The sequence below is a fragment of the Pteronotus mesoamericanus genome, unplaced genomic scaffold (genome assembly GCF_021234165.1).
Source record: "Pteronotus mesoamericanus isolate MK-2021 breed Mesoamerican mustached bat unplaced genomic scaffold, CSHL_Meso_final contig_730, whole genome shotgun sequence".
NCBI lineage: Eukaryota > Metazoa > Chordata > Mammalia > Chiroptera > Mormoopidae > Pteronotus > Pteronotus mesoamericanus.
Window position 1 is genome coordinate 390,447 of NW_026555246.1, and position 15,369 is coordinate 405,815.

At 45.4% G+C, this 15,369-nt stretch overlaps 1 protein-coding gene across 1 annotated transcript; it reads right to left on the reverse strand.

The window, feature by feature from the left end:
• Positions 1-14,389: 14,389 nt before the first annotated feature.
• On the reverse strand, positions 14,390-15,083 carry LOC129078575 (ferritin heavy chain-like). Its single transcript, XM_054583360.1, has one exon. It carries the CDS (start codon positions 15,059-15,061, stop codon positions 14,516-14,518), a length of 546 nt encoding a protein of 181 aa, XP_054439335.1. The 5' UTR covers positions 15,062-15,083; the 3' UTR covers positions 14,390-14,515.
• Positions 15,084-15,369: the final 286 nt, after the last annotated feature.

The following is a 15,369-nucleotide window of genomic DNA, read 5'->3' on the forward strand; positions in this document are numbered from 1 at the left end:
AGGCAGGTCAGGGTGCTCTCATGAAAGCACCGTGCTGTGGTAAACATTCTCCTTTATATGGATTGAAACACTCATCCCATTTAGATCTAGAAAGTAGGTGCTGTAATTCTCCCCATTTTTGGATGAGGAAAGAAACTGAGTCAGCATTGAAAGGGTAAATGACCTGCCTGGAGCTGTTGCTGGTGGAAGTGCGGTGCTTTCACAGGATCATGAGAAAAACATTTTACAACCCACGCATGGGAGACTGTGGTGTGGCAAGATTTATTTGTGTGGAAATAGAAGGCTGCCCCTGGGTTCCCAGTGCCCCATTTCTGTCTGTTCCTCCAACCCTGTCTTCAATGAGGCCAAAATAGAGGCTACTGTCCTGAGTTTATGTTTCATATTAAAGCTTCGTCCTTTGGAGCCTGTGTGGTCTGTCACGGGCCCACGTGGCTGCTGGATCTACATGGTTGTGCATGTTACTGGGCAAGATAGAGAAGGGCTTTGTTCCATGGGATTATATTACCTCAAGCTTGAGAAGGACCAGGAGCTTTTTCAAAATAACCGATTAATTTCCCCCAACCAATCTATCAATATTTCCTAGCTTTTCCAGGGTTGTGTGTCTCTTATCCAGTCCAGTCCTCTCCCAGGCTAGACTGACAGGCCTTGATGGTTGCCATCTTGGCTCCTTCTGCGCATGAGCTCACCTCCCCCTTTATCACTCTCTCCCTGCCCCCAATGATCTGTGAAAACAGGACCAGTGCTTCCCTGGGGAGCATGTGAAGCCGTAACTTCCTAGCAATGCAAGCAGGCTCATGCCTACTAGATTATTATGTTTAATGATATCTGACTCCCTTTGCTAGTTACCTACACTAACAGAGTCACAGAGGGAGAAGAGACAGAGCCAGAAGTTAAATCTGAGCAGTCAGTTTCTGAGATAGGACATCTCTTTTGGCTGATTTGGAAGGCTGTCCAACATCCATCATTTATCCCAAAAGCAAGGGGTGGTTTTGTAAAATGTTAACATGTAGGGGAAACTGCAAGGAGGGAATTCAGGAACTCTACGCTGTCTCTACAACTTTTCTCTACCCCTAAAATCATTTCAAAATAAAAAGTTTATTAAAAAGAAAAGGACTTATGCTAAGTGAAATAAGCCATTCAGGGGAAGACAAGCACCATATGCTTTATATGATTTCAATGACATGTGGAATCGAATGAAAAAGTAAACTAACAAAAAAAAAAAAAAAGAAACAGACTCATATATACAGAGAACAGACTGCCCACTGTTAGAGGGGAGGGGTTGGGGCAGGTTGAGAAGGGTTAAGGGATTAAACAGAAAAAACAAACAAACCCAAGTCACAGACACAGACAAAAGTACAACGATTTATCAGAGGTAAGTGCGGCGGTGGGGTAAGTGGTGATGGAAGGAGACTTGACTTTGGATGGGGAACACAAAATACAATATACAGGTGGTATATTATAGAATTGCACACCTGGAACCTATGTAATTTTATTAACCAATGTCACCCTGATAAATTCAATTTAAAAAGAGATGTTTGTACACCCATGTTTACTGCACCATTATCCATAATCGCTTCAAGGTAGAAGCAACACAAGTATTCACTGGTGAATGAATGGATAAACACAATGTGGTCCATCCATGTGAGGAAAGATTATTCAGCCTTCAAAAGGAAGGAAATGTTGACGGGGTTGAACCTTGGGAAGATTATGCTCAGTAAAATAAACCAGACACTAAAAGACAGATACTGTGTGACTGGGCTTAAATGAGGTCCCTAAAGGAGGCAGATTCAGAGAGGGAAAGTATTTGGTGGGTGCCAGGGGCTGGGGGGAGGGGAAGGAGAGGGCTAGTGTTTAATGGTGACGGAGTTCCAGTTTGGGAAGATGGAGCAATTCTGGAGGTTCGTGGTGGGGGCGGTTGTACAACACTGTGAATGTACTTAATGTCCCTGGACTGGACACTTAAAAATTGTGCCTTCCAGAACAGCTTCCTGATACATCGATAAATGGTTAATATCCAAAATGTATAAAGAACTTACAAAACTCAACACTAAGAGAAACAAACTCAATTAAAAATGGGCAAAGGACCTGAATAGACACTTCTCCAAAGATCTCACACCTGTCAGAATGGCCATCATCAATAAATCAACAGACAGCAAGTGCTGACAAGGGTGTGGAGGAAGGAGAACCCTTTTCTACTGTTGGTGGGAGTGCGGAAAGCAGTATGGAGATACCTCAAAAAATTAAAAATCGGCTTGCTTTTGGACCCAGGGGTCCCACTTCTGGGAATATATCCAAAGGAGCCCAAAACAGTAATTCGAAAGAATATACACACCCCTATGTTCATTGCAGTTTTATTTGCAATCGCCAATATATGGAAGCAGCCGAAGTGTCCATCAGTAGATGAGTGGATAAAACAACTACGGGATATTTACACAATGGAATACTACTCTGCCATAAAAAAGAAAAAAGTTTTGCCGTGGTTGATGTGGCTGAGTAGATTGAATGCTAACCTGCGAACCAAAAGGTCGTTGGTTCGATTCCCAGTCAGGGAGCATGCCTGGGTTGCAGTCCAGGTCCCCAGTTTCGCGGGGGCGGCAGGGGCAGGGGCGGTGCAAAAGTCAGCCGATCAATGTATCTCTCGCACATCAAAGTCTCTTTCTCCCTTCCTTCCTTTCTTTCTAAAAATAAATGAAATCTTAAAAAAGAAGAAGAAGACAGTTTTACCTTTTGCAATAGCATGAATGGATCTGGAGAATGTTATGCTAAGTGAAATAAGCCAGTCAGAGAAAGGGAAATACCATATGATTTCCTTCACATGTGGAATCTAATGAACAAACTGAACTGATAAGGAAAATGGGGACAGACTCATAGATGGACAGCAGATGACAGCTGGGTGGGGGGGGTGAGGGGGTGGAAGGATTGGGCAAAAAGGAAAAAGGACTCATGGACGTGGACAATAGGGTGGTGATTGTGGGGGTGGGGCAGGAGGGTATAAGGGGACCAATGGCAATGGAAAAAATATACAATAAAGATTTCATTTTTAAAATGAAAATAAAAATTGCCTCTTCATGCCCTGCTGCCTGTGGGAGCATCCGTCAATATTTGCCAATAATGTTATCTCCCATTAGTGTTGCTGGCTGAGGCTGCCTTCCAAGATCCCATGCCACTTGGCTGGCGCCCACATCACAGGGCGCTTATCTCTGGGCACAGATTCTCCGTGACAGAGATACTCCAGTGTCTGCCAGCTGCGAACAAACTGAAGGAATGAAGAAAGCAGGTGGCCTTTCCCAAGACAGGGCGTATGGTGACCTGGTCAGAGGGCGGGGCTGTGGCGGGGCTCCGGCTGGGATGGGAGGGATTAGCCTGCAGGGCCCTCTCTCTTCCCTGCCTTCTCCTCCCCTCTTCCAGGGCAGATTAAAGAGCGCTTTCCCCAGGGAACCACCCCTGAACTACCAGACACAGGCGCAGTTCAGCAGATAGGCATGGCGGGGGCGGGGGAGGGGGAAGACCAATCTCTGGGAGCAGAGAGAGGTCCCGAGACCAACAGGCATGGCCTTTGCGGGCCTGGAGTGGACGTCAGCATGGCCCATGCAAGTGTCGACATAGCAGCAGCTGATGGTCACGTCCGTAAGCGCATCTGGGCCCCGGACCACAGCCCTGAATGGTGCGGGCCCACTTACATATGGGGGTTTTCTTTCAATAAATATATTGAAAAAGTTTTTGGAGATTTGCGACAATGTGAAAAAATTTGCAGATGACCGGTATGATTTTTTAATAACATTTTGTTTTCTCTAGCTTACTTTATTGTAAGAATACAGTATATAATACATAGGACATGGGAAATACGTGTTCATTGTTTATATTATTGGTGGACATTCTGGTCCACAGTAGACTATTACTATTACTATTACTATTAACTACTATTACAGTAGTTAAGTTTTGAGGGATTCAAAGGTTATATACAGATTTTCAACTGGGGAGGCCTGTGCCCCTAACTTCTGTGTTGGTCAAGGGTTAACTGTGGTTACAATGTATTTAAGCTCTCCCACAGGCGCAGGCAACTCACGTGCTACATATGCCATGGGCTACCTTGCGTAAATCGCCAGAAGTGGTGCCCGTCCCAATGTTACAGGACTGGGGACCGAGCCCAGGTGTGTCTGCCTCAGGTCAGCCTGCAGTGTGTGGGTTCTTGACTTTGTGTAGGAAAGATTTCACAACGTGAGTCCAGGTGGTTTTGAGAATGCATTTATTAAGGCTGAGGTCAACACTGAAATAAAGGAAGGACGCAGGGTAGAAGCAGCAACAGGAGACAGCTAAGGCAAGACTGCTGTTTGTTCACCAGAAAGTCAGAGAAAAAGGGGCCCTTGGAGACAGGATCAGGGGGTGAGCCCCGGTGGAGCTGCCGCTGCCCACTGCTCCCCTGGCCGCAAGTCTCCTGGGGGCCTTGGAGTGTCGGAGGGAGTAAAAAAGCTCCCAGGAAGTGGCATGGGCGTGCTCTAGAGTGAGCTGGCACTGCATGTTTGTCCTGGCGGCTTTTTATCTTCTTGCTGTGGGTGAGAATCCTAGGGGAGGTTTTCAGCAGAATATTCATCAGATTTCCAGGTGTGTTTTTAATATTCTGATGCACCAAAATGAGAGTATAGGGAGTGGGATTATTCTTCAATCTGCTTTACTGTTTTATTTTTACCTTGCATCTGTCTGGTTTTGTTTTCTTTTTAAAAGATTTTATTTATTATTTTTAGAGAGGGGGAAGGGAGGGAGAAAGAGAGGAAGAGAAACATCAATGTATGATTTCCTCTCATGCGCCCCCTACTGGGAACCTGGACCGCAACCCAGGCACCTGCCCTGACTGCGAATCAAACCAGTGACCCTTTAGTTCACAGGCCAGCACTCAAGCCACTGAGCCGCACCAGCCAGGGCTGTCTGGTTTTTAACAGGGTTTTGGCTGTTTGTTCTCCTGACTTCATCTGTCCTTGGGTTCAGTTGGCACAAATGTCATTAATTGGGTCTCTGTCATCTGTCTCCCAGACGAGGGAGATTTAAACTGCGTATTCGCTGGTCAGGGAGGAGAGGTATAAACCATTCACTCTCAAGAGTCCTTGGTAAGGGAAGAGAAGGTCTTGCAATTTACCACGTGGCCGTAAATTGCTCAAACTATTTTGTTTTGTTTAATTTTCTACTCTCAGTTTCTCCCTCCCACTTGCCCAGGAATTTTGCTGGCTTCTTACTGTCCCGTCACACCAAGAGGCAAGAGGCCCCAGGCATCGCAGGTGTGGGCTGTGGGGTCATATCCCAGGGTACAGATCCCAGCTTTGCTTGAGGGGCAGCCTTGGGTGTGTTATAAAACGCCTCTGAACCTCAGAGTTGCTCTTGTGAAAAATGGGGATCACAACGGTCATGGCAGGGCGTGTGGGGCGGGGTGGGAACCAGGTGTTCTGTGTGAAGAAGGGAGACAGCACCTGGACAGGGGACGCATGGTCTGACTCTTAACTCTTAGTTCATGATTGTGATTGTTGTTGTGTGAGGTCCTGCACTTTAGTGTGACCTTGAGTCCACCCAGGGACCCTAGCGGGCAGGGATTATTACGATTCTGTTTTCCAGACAGGCGATCCAGACTCAGAGCGACTGACCCTGAGGCCCTGGTGCTACCGAGCGGCGGGGCACATTTCCTGCAGCCTGCCCCGCCCCAGATTCCTGCGCCCTGATCGAAGCCCCAGCCTCAGAGGGAAACCTGGCGCCTGGCCTGCGAATGGGGCGAAGTCCCTCAGAGCAGATTCCAAGGCCATGGCTGGACCACTATTCCAGCGAAAGTTCTTTGCTCTTTTTCTGGGTTCCAGGACAATGATTCCTTGTGGCCCTGCACCTGCACGTCAATAACCTCATTAGGTTATGGCAGATCTCCAGTCTGACTGGGCTTCTTCCTTCCTTTCCGGGGCTGCAGACAGTCTCTAACTCTTGGGCTGTTTCCTGGCCGCTATGTGTGATTTTTGATTAATTTATCTCCCCAAGATGGTAGCTGACCTCAAGGGGCCAGGGCCTCCATTTGGAAATAGATGTTTCTGGAAGACAACTGAAAAATGGTATCCAAAAGTTTAATAAGGGGGTGGGGAGTAGAGGGAACCTAATATATGGTGACAAAACATGGTTTGACTTTGGGTTGTGGGCATACAGTGCAATATACAGATGATGTATCATAGAAATGTACACTCGAAGCCTATGTGATCCTATTAACTAATGTCACTCCAATCAATTTCGTTAAAAAACAAATAAATAGCCCTGGCTGGTTTGGCTCAGTGAATTGAGCACTGGTCTGTGAACCAAGATGGTCGCCGGTTCGATTCCCAGTCAGGGCATGTGCCTGGGTTTCAGGCCAGGTCCCCAGTAGGAGGCGTGTGAGAGGCAACCACATAGTGATGCTTCTCTCCCTCCCTTACCCTCTATCTAAAATTAAATAAATAAAATATTTTAAAAATAAGTAAAAGGTGGAGTTTGAATCCTCCCCAAAAGTTTAATAAATAGCCTTTGAACCCTGAAATTCTACTTTTAAGGTTCAATCCTAAGAAAATAATTAAAGACTTAATGAAAGTTTTAACAACAATTTTATTTATAAACATATATACACATATAATACAGAATATATATAGACTATATAATAATATAGGCATATTATATGCATATGATATAGTTATATATTATATATAGTTATATATCAATATTATATATGTATGCAATATGGTTATATAGCTATATAGAGCTATGTAAAATATCTACATTTCTATAGTTATATACTATATATATATATATATATATATATATATATAACAATGAAAAGAAATCAGAAGACACCTAAAAGTCCAATAATAGAATATGGCTTAAGTATATAATGTTATGGTCACATAATGGAAATCTTTATGGCCATTGTAAAAAAAAAAAAAAGATGAGATAAGTTTACAATTTCTTGACATGGAAAAATGTCTACTATCATGAAACAAAAACAGGTGGTTAGATAAAAACAATTACAGATAAAGCTAGTTAATGAGAGATGGAATTATGGGAAAAGGAATTTAAGGTACATGAAGGATAAATTTAGGTATTCCTCTAGAGAAGTTTCCAGAAGGAACTAGGATGTCAATAAGAGAACGTTCCAAAAGGATCTAGAATGGGCAAGATCCAAGTGACATGAATTGTCTGATTTGCTCAGTGATATTTTGCCAGTATGTACAATGGGGCTTGTTATTTAGTAGGTGCTCAATGAATAACTGCTATCAATAAAGACTCCTGAGGAAAAGAAGCAGTATTGGGAGAAAAATGGGTAGGGATTTCCTAATGGGTAGGAAGTTGATTCTCTGTTGAAATTAGCTCCCACCTGGAAGGTACCAGGCGTTAGGAGGGAGAAAGAAGCACCAAGCCGGAAGAAAGGGGCGGGCCGCTCCTGGAGAGAGAAATGGCTGTCTCCCTCCCACGGTCCTCCCCATGCCCTCACCTCCGGGGCCGGGGTGTCTTCTCTGGAGAAACCAAATGTTCCAGGGAAAAGACCTTCTGTTCCCAGGAGACCCCAACCCCAGGGAAGTTCACCTTCAAAGAAACTGCCCGCTGACACGACCTCCCCCATAGTCCTGGCCTGATACCACACATCCAAATACAAGATTCAAGGAAACCTCCAAGTGAAAGGCAGAGATCAGGATAAACAGAGGGGAGAAAATCCAGCAAATTCAGGAAAACAAAACAGTGTGAGAAAGAAAAAAGAAATAAACATAAGTCCACAATAATCTTCAGAGAAATAGCAGAAGATACAGTATACTAATTAGGTCAATCACACATGAACAGAATGCTGTTTTTAAAATAAAAAAGAGATAAATATATACAATAGAATATTACTCAGCCATAAAAAATATTTAAATCTTGCCATTTGTGACAGCATGGACGGATGTATTATGTTAAATGAAATAAGTCAGACAGAGAAAGACAAATACCGTATTTCACTTATATGTGAAATCTAAAAACCAGGACAAATACGCAAGCAAAACAAAGCAGAAACAAACTCGTGGATACAGAGGACAAAGTGATGGTTGTCAGAGGAGACGGGGGAGAAGGGATGGGTGGAAAAGGGGATGAAGAAATTTAAGTGACTACACGTATAGTCCGAGGACAAGAGAGGCTTTTCTAAGCAAGACTAGAAGCTGTGGATGCACCCAAGATACTGCAAAATTTTGAAGTCAATAATTCAAATAGCAAAGAGCATATAAAATTAAGAAAAAGACAATCCAAAAAAAGAAGTGGGGAAGAAGAATATGAATAAGCAGTACGCAGAGAAGTAAATCCAAGTCACCAAAAACCTACGAAACGATGCTCAAATGAGCTGGGGGTCAGGAAATACAAATTGAGGTAACCACAAGATACCACTTTCTCAAACTGGTCAAAATTTTAAAAAGTGATACACTCTTTGCTGGTGAGGCTGTAGGGAGAGACACTTGTGCATGGCTAGTGGGAATGTGCTCTCCAACAGGGTTTGAATACTTCACCCTGGAAACATCTATTTTGGATACAAATCCTTTTTCAGATACATGTTTTGTAAATATTTTCTTCCACTCTGTGACTTGACTTTCCATTCTCTCAACAGCATCTTTTGCAGAGTAGAAATGCTTGATTTAACTAAAGTTCAACACCAAATTTTTTATTTCATGGAATATGTTTTCGATGTTGTATCTAAAAACCCATTACCAAACCCAAGACCATCTAGATTTTCTCCTATGTTTCCTTCTAGAAGCTTTATAGTTTTGCTTTTCACATCTAGGTCTGTGACCCTTCCTTGTTTGTGTGCTAATATATGTCTATATATAACACATAATTTATCATTTTCATTATTTTGAAGTGTATAATTCAGAGGCATTCGGTATATTCACATTGTCATACAACCGTCATCACGAATTCCAGAACTTAAAGAAAAAATTTTAATTATAGTTGACATTATTTCCAGAACTTTTCAGTCATCCTTAACAGAAACAGTACCCATTAATTATTAATAATACCTACGTTAGGACACTCTTCCAAGCCAAGGAGTCATAGCAGCTCTACCTAATACATAGAAACAAACACAAGGAGGCTGCCAAAATGAGGAGACAAAGAAACATGGCCCAATGAAAGAACAGAACAAAACTCCAGAAAAAGAACTAAACAAAGTGGAGACAACCAATCTAATAGACGCAGAGTTCAAAACACTGGTTATAAAGATACTCAGGAAATTAAGTGAGAACTTCAACAGCATTAAAAAAAGGGGATGGAAACTTTGTTATAAAAATAAACAGTCAGAAATGAATAATATATCAACTGAAAGGAAGAACAATTTACAGGGAATCAACAGTAGAGTGAATGATGCTGAGAATCAAATCAGTGATTTTGAATATCATGAAGAAAAACACACCCAATCAGAAAAACAAGAAGAAAAAAGAACCCCCCCCCCCCAAAATGAGGATAGTGTAAGAAGCCTGGGGGATAACTTCAATTATACCAACATTCTCATAATTGGGGTGCCAGAAGGAGAAGAGAGAGAGCAAGGGATTGAAAACTTATCTGAAAAAATAATGACAGAAAACTTCCCTAACTTAGTGAAGAAGATAGACATACCTACAAGTCCAAACCACAAGGAAGTGCAGAGGGTCCCAAACAAGGTGAACCCACAAAGGCTCACACCAAGACACACCATAATTAAAATGCCAAAGTTTAAAGACAGAGAAATTTAAAAGTAGCAAGAGAAAAGCAGTTAGTTACCTACAGGGGAGCTCCCATAAGACTGATTTTTAAAAAGAAACTTTGCAGGTTAGAAGAGATTGGCAAGAAATATTCAAAGTGATTAAAAGCAAGGACCTGTGACCAAGATTACTCTACCCAGAAAAGCTATCATTTAAAATTGAAAGACAGTGAAAGAGCTTCCCAGACAAGAAAAAGCTAAAGGAATTCATCATAACCGAGAGACTATTATATGGAATGTTAAAGGATAATTTTTAATAGTAAGATTAAAAATGTGAACTATAAAGTGGCAATAAATACATATCTATTAATAATTGAATAAAAAAACAAAATAAACAGAACAGAAACAGAATCATAGAACATTTTGATGGTTGACAGGTGGGAGTGGGGTCAGGAGGTGGGTGAAAAAGGGGAAGGGATTAAGTACAATTTGGTTGTTACAGAACAGTCATGGGGCTGTAAAGCACAGCATAAGGAATACAGTGGCCAAAGGACATATAGACAGGACCCTTGAGGTGGACAATGGTCTGGGGACTGCCTTGAGGAAGGGGGCGGGGTCTGGGTGGAGGGGGGCAAAGGGGGAAAAATTGGGACTGCTGTAATAGCATAAACAATAAAATATAATTAAAAAAAGATTTCTTATGTATTATAGAAGTGTACACCTGAAACATTTAATTTTATTAACCAATGCCACCCTAATAAATTCAATAAAATTTTTTTTAAAAAGAAAAATAAAGAGTGAATTAGGACCTTAGCAGGTAGTCTGAGCAGTTTCCGTACAATACCTTGGGTAAAAAACATATATCCCATACAATTCCATATTTATTAAAACAATGAGCCCAACTCTCTATATCTGCCCTGTTTATTTATGTGCATGCACTTATATCCATGAGCATGGAGAACATCCACGAAGGATGACTAATATAGAAGGAAGTAAGAGAAAAACACAGGTTAGTTTGCTCCCTCACCACAGTTGAAAACAATAACCTTTCTCGAAGCCCAGTACTGCCCCATAGAAATATATGTAATCCATGTATATAAGCTTCACCACATTATAAAAAAGTAAAAAGAAACAGGTGAAATTTAAAAAATTATCTATTAATTTTAGAGAGATAATGGAAAGAAGAGAGAAACATTGATTTGCTGTTTTGCTTATTAATGCATTCATTGGTTGACTCTTGCACATGCCTTGGCTGGGGATTGAACCCACAACCTTGGTGTATTAGGACAATGCTCTAACCAACTGAGCTACCCGGCCAGGGTAGAACAGATGCAATTTTAATAGTATAATTTATTTAGCCTAATGTGCCCCAAGTCATCATTTTATGTCATGTTACATTCCCTTTCTCTTACAAAGCCTTTGGAATCTAGTAGGTACTTTACACTTGTCTCGATTGGGACTGGCTACATTTCAAGTGCTCAGCTGCCCCCTGTGGCCAATGACCCCTCTGCACAGTGCAGTTCTGAAGACAGTCTCTGGGAAGACTTGAGTGCCCCCTAGTGACAGACTCAATTGACTCCACCCTCTTGGCAACTTGGTCCAACGGGAACATAAATCAGATTGTGTGGCTTTCTGTGTAGAACCATTCATGGCTCCCGGCTGCCACCAGGTCACGCACACACTTCCAGATGCGGCTTTTAAGGTTTCTCTCACTCCGAGTCCTGCTCACCTCTCCACAGGCAACTTCTGCCCCCTCCCTCAGTCCCACTGGACTTGCCCGCCATTTGTCGAGTCAGTCACTTACCCACTGATTCACTGAATGTTCACTGAGGACCTGAGAGGTACCCTGGCACACGCATGTCTTCTGAGAGTTAGTGATGCTTGAGCTTCTGGGTCCCCTTCACAGACCGTGTCCTTGGGTCACAGTCTCCACCCCTGACTGGGGGCCTTAGTTGTGGGGTTTGGGGGGAACTCAACATGACAGTGAGTGTAAAGCATCTGGCACGCAGTAGGTGCCTAATAAGTGTTGACTGAACTAAATGGCAAGCTCAGGGTTTGGAGGGCATGGGGGAGAGCTGTGGGGAGAAACTCTGCCAGCAGCTGGGGGACGGACGCGGCCACAGGGAGGCAGGCTGGACAGATACTGTGGTCCCAGAGAGACGGGTGTGACGGCAGGGCCGGGGGCGGGTGCCCGGGCCTCCCTCCCTCGGCAGTGCCTCTCCGTGCCTGGCCTAGTGGTCCCAGTCTTCGCGGAGTCCTCTTGCAATCACGCCCTTGAAGGCTCCCTGCTGATCTTAAAATATTGACACATTTCCCAGGCTGCCCAGCCTCGCCTCCCACTCCTCTCTCCCTGTGGTCCTTGTACTCCAGCCACTCAGCTTACTCAGGACCTTTGCATGTGCTGTTCCCTCTCGTCCTTTCTCTCAGTTTAACTCTAACTCTAATAAGTATTGGGCCAATCTCAGGACAAGCGTCATCGCCCTGGAGAAGCATCCGCTACCTCAGGCCCCGGGCGCCAGGCACCGGTCTTCCATGCCCTTACCATCACTCGAGTGGGGTTCAGGGGACGTCTGCCTTCTCTGCTGCTGTGCCCCCTTCCCACCCCCTGCACCTAGAACAGCGCCTGGTACACAGTAGGCACTCCGTAGGGGCCGGTTGAAGGAACATTCCCCAGACTGATGCACTGCAGGGAGGTGGGGCTCAGGTCTGTTTCTGCTTCCTTTTTTGTCCCCAGTGCCTGGTCCCCAGTAGGTGATCAGTAATACTTGTCTCAGAAGCGGGCCACGGCCTCAGGGCCGGGTCCCCGGGCATCTGTGTGTGGGGCTGCCTTGGGGCCATGGCACATTTTGGTTAGCCGGGTCCCACCTCATTTCCCGGGAAAATGACCAGAAGAGTCTTTTTTTTTCATATTTGAAAGGTGAGGAAATTGAGGTCTGGAGTCTGAAAGGCACAGCTTGAAAGCCACATCCTGCCCCTGCCTCGGAGCAGACGGCGAGGCTCCTTCCCCTCAGGGAAGCTCGCTGTGGGAGGCTTAGCAGTGCACATCGCCCCAGAGGCACCCGCAACGCGACCCTGGGACTGAACATGTGGACGCTATTGCAAACAGTAGTGAGTCCAGGATCTGGAGATGACGGAGAGATGACCCTGGACTGCCTGGGGGCCCCATGCCACCCCAAGGGTCCTTATGAGAGGGCGGCAGGAGGGTCAGGGAGAGGCTGGAAGAGGCTATGCTGCTGGCTCTTGAGGGAGAGGGAGTGGCCGCGGGCCGAGGACCGCAGGTGCCTCTAGAACTGGAAAACGCACAGAACGGCTTCTGCCGGGCGCTCCCAGGGGAAACGCAGCTCTGCTGACTCCTTGACGTCAGCCAGCGAGGGCTGTACCTCTGCCCCTCAGAGCTGTAAGATCACAGATGTTATTTTTTTTTTTTAATGTCTTATTTGTTTAGTTTTTAGAGCGAGGAGAAGGGAGGGAGAAGGGGAGAGGAACATCGATGTGAGAGACGTCAGCCGGCTGCCTTGCACGCGCCCCCCCCCACCGCCAGGAACGGGCCCACAACCCAGGCCTGTGCCCCGCCTGGGAATCTGCCTGGCGGCCTTTCCTTTGCGGGATGACACCCAAGCCACTGAGCCTCACTAGTCAGGGCACAAATATTTGTTTTCCAAGCCATCGAGTGTGTGGCCATTTATTACAAAGGCCGCAGAAAACTCATACACATTGCAACCTGAAGGGACGGTCCCCTCAGCAGGTGAGCAGGAAAAAGGTATGCGACAGATGCCACATGACCGCTGCCTTGGCGTTCAGAAGTCCACGCTCTGGCGCAGCCAGCCCTGCCGCCCCCGCAGTCTTCCAGAGACCGGTGGCCCCGTCTGTTCTCCCAGCAACAGAGAAAGGACTAGGACTTGGGAAATGTGCCAGAACTGTCAGACATGCAGGAAACGCCCGACTTGCAAAGGGAAACGTCAGCCAGCAGCTATTTGTCCCACAGCTGCGTAAATATTCAGACTTTTCTCTTCATCAAGAGAGGGGAAAAAAAAAAAACCCAAGAAGAACTCCGGGCACTCAGTGAATCTGGCGTGAGGTCACGCCTGTGGCTGCCCCGGGGACACTGAGAAGTACGACCTGCCCAGGCACCTGGCAGCACCAGAGGCCGCAGGCAGGGACGGACGCTGCCCGTAGACCGGCCTTGGACCAGCCCAGGGGCGAGGCTGTGATCTCCTCATTAAAAAGCAATTGTGGTAAAGTACGCAGAACAGCCCCGACTCGTGGGGCTCACTTGGTTGGGCATTGTCCCTCAAAACTACGCCAGTTTGACTCCTGACCGCGGCAGGCGCCTGGGTTGGGGTTCGGCTGCCTGTTGGGGCATGTCGGAGGGGCAACTGATCGATGTTTCTCACGCCGATGTTTCTCTCTCATATCGATGTTTCTCTCCCTTTCTTTCTCCCTCTTTTCCCCTCTCTCTAAAAATAAATTAAAATAAAATTTAAAAATACACATAATATAGAATTCACCATCTTAAATAACAAAAAATTTACTAAATTAACAAAAATTTTCCCCAACTTTATTGAGGAATGATTGACAAATATAATTGCATATATTTAAAGTGTACAATGTGATGCTTTCATACACATATACATTGCGGAATGATTACTTACTAATTTTTTTTGGGGGGGGTACCAAATTACTTTATTTGAAGTAATGGTACAAATGAAGGACATAAGTGGATGATTGGTACAAGTTATAGAAAAGGTAAAGGTAACTCGAACATGCACATACTGCTTTGGTGACCAGGGAAGTCACTCCCGTGGCTGTGGGAAGGCAGCCTAAGGCTTAGCTATTTTTACTGTCTCCCAGAGTGTGCTTGTCAAAGAGATCCTCTGCCAGGCCAGAGGCAGGGGCTCCCAACCTGCGCAAGTTGGTTACATGGTCACCCAGTTCTTTGATGGATTTCACCTGCTCATCCAGGTAGTGAGTCTCAACGAAGTCACACAAATGAGGGTCATTTTTTTCAGTAGCCAGTTTGTGCAAGTCCAGCAGTGACTGATGCACACTTTTTTCCAAGTGTAATGCACACTCCATAGCATTCAGCCCATTCTCCCAGTCATCACGTTCCAGTTTCTTGATATCCTGAAGAAAGATTCGGCCACCTTGTTGGTCCTGCAGCTTCAGCAGTTTCTCAGCATGTTCCCTCTCCTCCTGAGACTGGTGAAGAAAATACTTGGCAAAGTTCTTCAAAGCCACTTCATCACGGTCAAAGTAGTAAGACATGGACAGGTAGACGTAGGAAGCGTAGAGCTCCAGGTTGATCTGGCGGTTGATGGCGGCCTCCAAGTCCTGGTGGTAGTTCTGGCGTACCTGCGAGGTGGGTGTGGTCATGACGGGCGGCCGAGGACGGGCGGCTTCGTGGAGCTGGATCGGTGGCAGGGACCTTTGGGCCGTCCGAGGGCGCTGTAAGAAGGTGGCAGAAGGATGGATCTGGGAAGCTGGCTGGGATGGGGGTCAAGCGCTGGGTTCCGTTCAGGCACTGTTGAAGCAGGAAACCACGGCGACTCTCGGCGAAGAGTGTGATTACTTACTAATTTTTAAGTGTAACATTTAGTGGCATTAAGCACATTCGCACTGCTGTGCAGCCACCCCACCGCCCATCCCCAGAACTTCTCATCCTCCTGAACCGACACTCTGTC

Bases quoted from the DNA above. Each gene is read 5' to 3' on its own strand.
- LOC129078575 (XM_054583360.1), bottom strand. From the start codon at position 15,061: ATGACCACACCCACCTCGCAGGTACGCCAGAACTACCACCAGGACTTG.